The sequence below is a fragment of the Gaeumannomyces tritici genome, assembly GCF_000145635.1.
Source record: "Gaeumannomyces tritici R3-111a-1 unplaced genomic scaffold supercont2.224, whole genome shotgun sequence".
Classification (NCBI taxonomy): Eukaryota; Fungi; Ascomycota; class Sordariomycetes; order Magnaporthales; family Magnaporthaceae; genus Gaeumannomyces; species Gaeumannomyces tritici.
The window spans coordinates 1-3,334 of record NW_008804768.1 but is presented as its reverse complement, the minus strand read 5'-3'; the positions used below and the strand labels follow the sequence as shown (position 1 = coordinate 3,334).

The 3,334-nt window shown below is 61.6% G+C and overlaps 2 protein-coding genes across 2 annotated transcripts; both read left to right on the top strand.

Annotated features, from left to right (window-relative positions):
* GGTG_14291 (hypothetical protein) lies at positions 1 to 1,803 on the top strand. The gene has a single exon (XM_009232218.1). It carries the CDS (start codon positions 80 to 82, stop codon positions 830 to 832), a length of 753 nt encoding a protein of 250 aa, XP_009230482.1. The 5' UTR covers positions 1 to 79; the 3' UTR covers positions 833 to 1,803.
* A 222-nt stretch (positions 1,804 to 2,025) lies between these two features.
* GGTG_14290 (peptidyl-prolyl cis-trans isomerase-like 4 protein) lies at positions 2,026 to 3,334 on the top strand (the record flags this gene model as incomplete). The annotated part of the gene is made up of 2 exons (XM_009232217.1): positions 2,026 to 2,248; positions 2,316 to 3,334. Coding segments are annotated over exons 1-2 (1,099 nt in total), but the record flags the coding sequence as incomplete, so codon positions are not given.

Here is a 3,334-nt window from a genome sequence, read left to right as displayed (position 1 = left end):
TTGGATACACACCAGAAGCTGGGACGCACTTACACACAGCAAACGCCCCCACAACCACACATACCCGTCGCCACTTCCGATGGGTGCATTATCTCTGCCGCTACCCCGAGCAAGATCATATACGGTCAGCTTGAGACTGCCACAACCAACACCGCAACCCTCGACTTCGACATTACCAGCAGTTGCTATTGTCGGAGCCGTCGCCGCACCAACCACAGCGGCACGATCGACTCTACCTTCTCTGTCCTCGCTCCTCCTCACATCAACATCAACACAAACAACACCTGACCGCAGGCTGCTACGCCCCACGGCACACAAGCGCACAATGTCTGCCGCAGTTCAGAGCACCTCTGGCCCGCTCACCATGTCGGCTGGCCCGCACCACCACCATAATCGCGACTTTGCGCTGCAAAAGTATCTGCTCCTGCAGGAGCAGCATGAGTCGCTGCAGCACCACATCGACCAGCTGCGGCCAGCTGCCCCGTCGATGGCCCGGCGGTCGCCATCGGTCGCATCGTCGACGGCATCGCCGACGCGCCACCACCAGCGCCAGCAGTTCCGGCACGGCTCGATGCCCACCGCGGCGGCCCCGTTCGGGCTCGAGACGGTGCCCGACGAGCGCACGCTGCACGAGGTAGCGGCCGAAGAGGCGCGGCTGTTCGACGTCAACGAGGGCATCAAGCGCGCGCTGACGGAGCTGCTCAACTGTGAGGCCGTCCGCGCCGACCGCGCCCTGCGCACCTGGGTCCAGGGCCGCCTGCTCGAGACGGAGCGCGAGCTTCGCACCGGCCGGAGGCGCCGGAGCGCCCCCGGCGTAACCGAGCACTATTGAACAGGGGCGCCTGCTATACACAATAAATCGGTGGGGCTGGAGCTTGGACCGGCTTTCTTGCCCCGCTTCATGCCCTGCCACGCGTTGCTTGTTTCGAGACTCGCAAGCTCTGATGGGAGGCGATACTGCCCCTCCCTAGTCCTCACATTTTCCCCGCTTGGGGTCTGCGTCCAGCAAGGACCCTCATCTTCCCCATCTGTGGGTTCTCTTTTTGTCAGTGTTTGGCAAGATGTTTTGTCAAGACCTGCTGCTTTTCTTGACTCTTGTCTTATGAGGGGTCATGTCGAAGGGCTCCTGCCGCCAAGAGGCCCTCGGTACTCCGCGGTGCCCTCTGGTTCGCCTGGGCGCGTCTAGGTGGTGGGGAGGAGCTGACAGAGGGTGGTCTGACCTGAGTCGTCCTCTCGGCATTTACTACCAGACCCACCGGGAACGTTGGAGGGGTTGACCTGTTCCCCGTTTCGTTTCGGTGACGACCCCTCTGGAATTGATGGGGACCTGGCGCTTTGGGGTTGTGGTCCGACCTGTGCCTCCCCCGCTCGTCTGGGGTGATGCATGCCCGTCTGTCGTTCGTGTGTTTTCTACTCGTTTAAGAGTTTGCGGGGATGAGGGCAGGACGCAAGAATCAGCAGAGGAATAAAAAAAAAAGATTGAGGGGCGAAATGGCAACACGATCTGAGACAAGTCAGATGAGTTTCACCCGGGGAAAAAAGGGTCGGGGTGCTTGGGGTTCGGTTTGCGCGTTCTGCATGCATTATTGGATTGGCGGGTTGGGCCTGGTCACTGTTGCTCTCCTTTGTGCTTTGCTTCCTCTGCATTCAATGTAATACCAGCCTTGTGCAGAGCTGTTTCACCAGCATCTTGTGTTTTCCTCTGTCTGTTTCTTGCTGATACCAGACCACGCCCATCTATTTGGCAGCGCAGGGTCACCACTGTCACGCGTAGGAAGGGGTTAATAACATCATTATCGCACATCTATGCACGTCCGAACCCTGGCTTTGATCCAATCTCCACGCTCGCCTTCAGTCCAGACCGGCCAGCAATCGGATGAGATTTCCAGACGAAGCCCGGGCGGGATGGAACGCTGTGGAAATTGTAGCACGTGATGATTTAGTGTCTGACAGCCGCCACATGAAGCTTGAGCATCCAGCCAGCCACACAGGCCTGGTCAGCGCCACGCCGGAGAATTGAGCTTGGACCCGAGTCAGGCGGTTGTGGATTGCGTCGCGAATCTCCATGTCACAGTGCAGTCGCCGCATCTTTCAAAGTTCCATGATCCGGCTGTCGAGATTTCGTCACCGTCAGGATCCTCTGGGACTTTGCCCTCAGCGCCGCAATCATGGCGGTCATCTTAGAGACCAGCGCTGGCGACATCATCATTGATCTGCTGGTCGACCATGCACCCAAGCTGTGCGAAAAGTAAGTCAACCCAGCCAGTCTCTGCTCTGTAACCGCCGCAGCGCGAGACTAACACCCGGCTCTCAAGCTTTCTTAAGCTCTGCAAGGTCAAGTACTACAACTTTGCGCCCATCCACTCGGTCCAAAAGTCCTTCTCCTTCCAGACGGGCGATCCGCTAGGCCCCATGGCGCCCCAGTCGGACGGCGGCAGCAGCATCTGGGGCCTGCTCTCGCCCGACGACCCCTCCCAGAAGACCTTCCCGGCCTTCTTCCACCCCAAGCTCCGGCACGCCGAGCGCGGCACCGTCAGCATGGCCACGGCGCCGTCGCATCCGACCGACCCCGACGCCCCCCGCCTCGCCGGCTCGCAGTTCATCATCACGCTCGGCGACGACACGTCCTACATCGACGGCAAGGCTGCCGTCTTCGGCAAGGTGGTCGAGGGATTCGACACGCTCGAGAAGATCAACGACGCCATCGTCGACGACAAGGGCCACCCGCTCGTCGACATGCGCATCAAGCACACTATCGTGCTAGACGACCCGTATCCGGACCCGGCGGGGCTGCGCGAGCCGAGCCCGTCGCCGCCGCCCACCGCCGCGCAGCTGGCCACGGTGCGCATCGCCGAGGACGAGGCGGCGCGCATGATGGCGCAGGAAGACGGCGACGGCGACGAAGCCGCGGCCGAGGAGCGCGCCGCGGCGGCCGAGCGGGCGCGGCACGAGCGCGAGGCCAAGGCGCAGGCGCTGACGCTCGAGATCATGGGCGACCTGCCCTTCGCCGAGGTCAAGCCGCCCGAGAACGTGCTCTTCGTGTGCAAGCTCAACCCCGTGACGCGCGACGAGGACCTCGAGCTCATCTTCAGCCGCTTCGGCAAAGTGCTAAGCTGCGAGGTCATCCGCGACGCCCGCTCCGGCGACAGCCTGCAGTACGCCTTTATCGAGTTCGAGGACAAGGACGCATGCGAGATGGCCTATTTCAAGATGCAGGGCGTGCTGATCGACGACCGCCGCATCCACGTCGATTTCAGCCAGAGCGTGAGCAAGCTCAGCGACTCGTGGCGGTCCGACGCCAACGCGAAGAGGAGGAAGAGGGCTGGCGGCGGCG

Bases quoted from the DNA above. Each gene is read 5' to 3' on its own strand.
- GGTG_14291 (XM_009232218.1), top strand. From the start codon at position 80: ATGGGTGCATTATCTCTGCCGCTACCCCGAGCAAGATCATATACGGTC.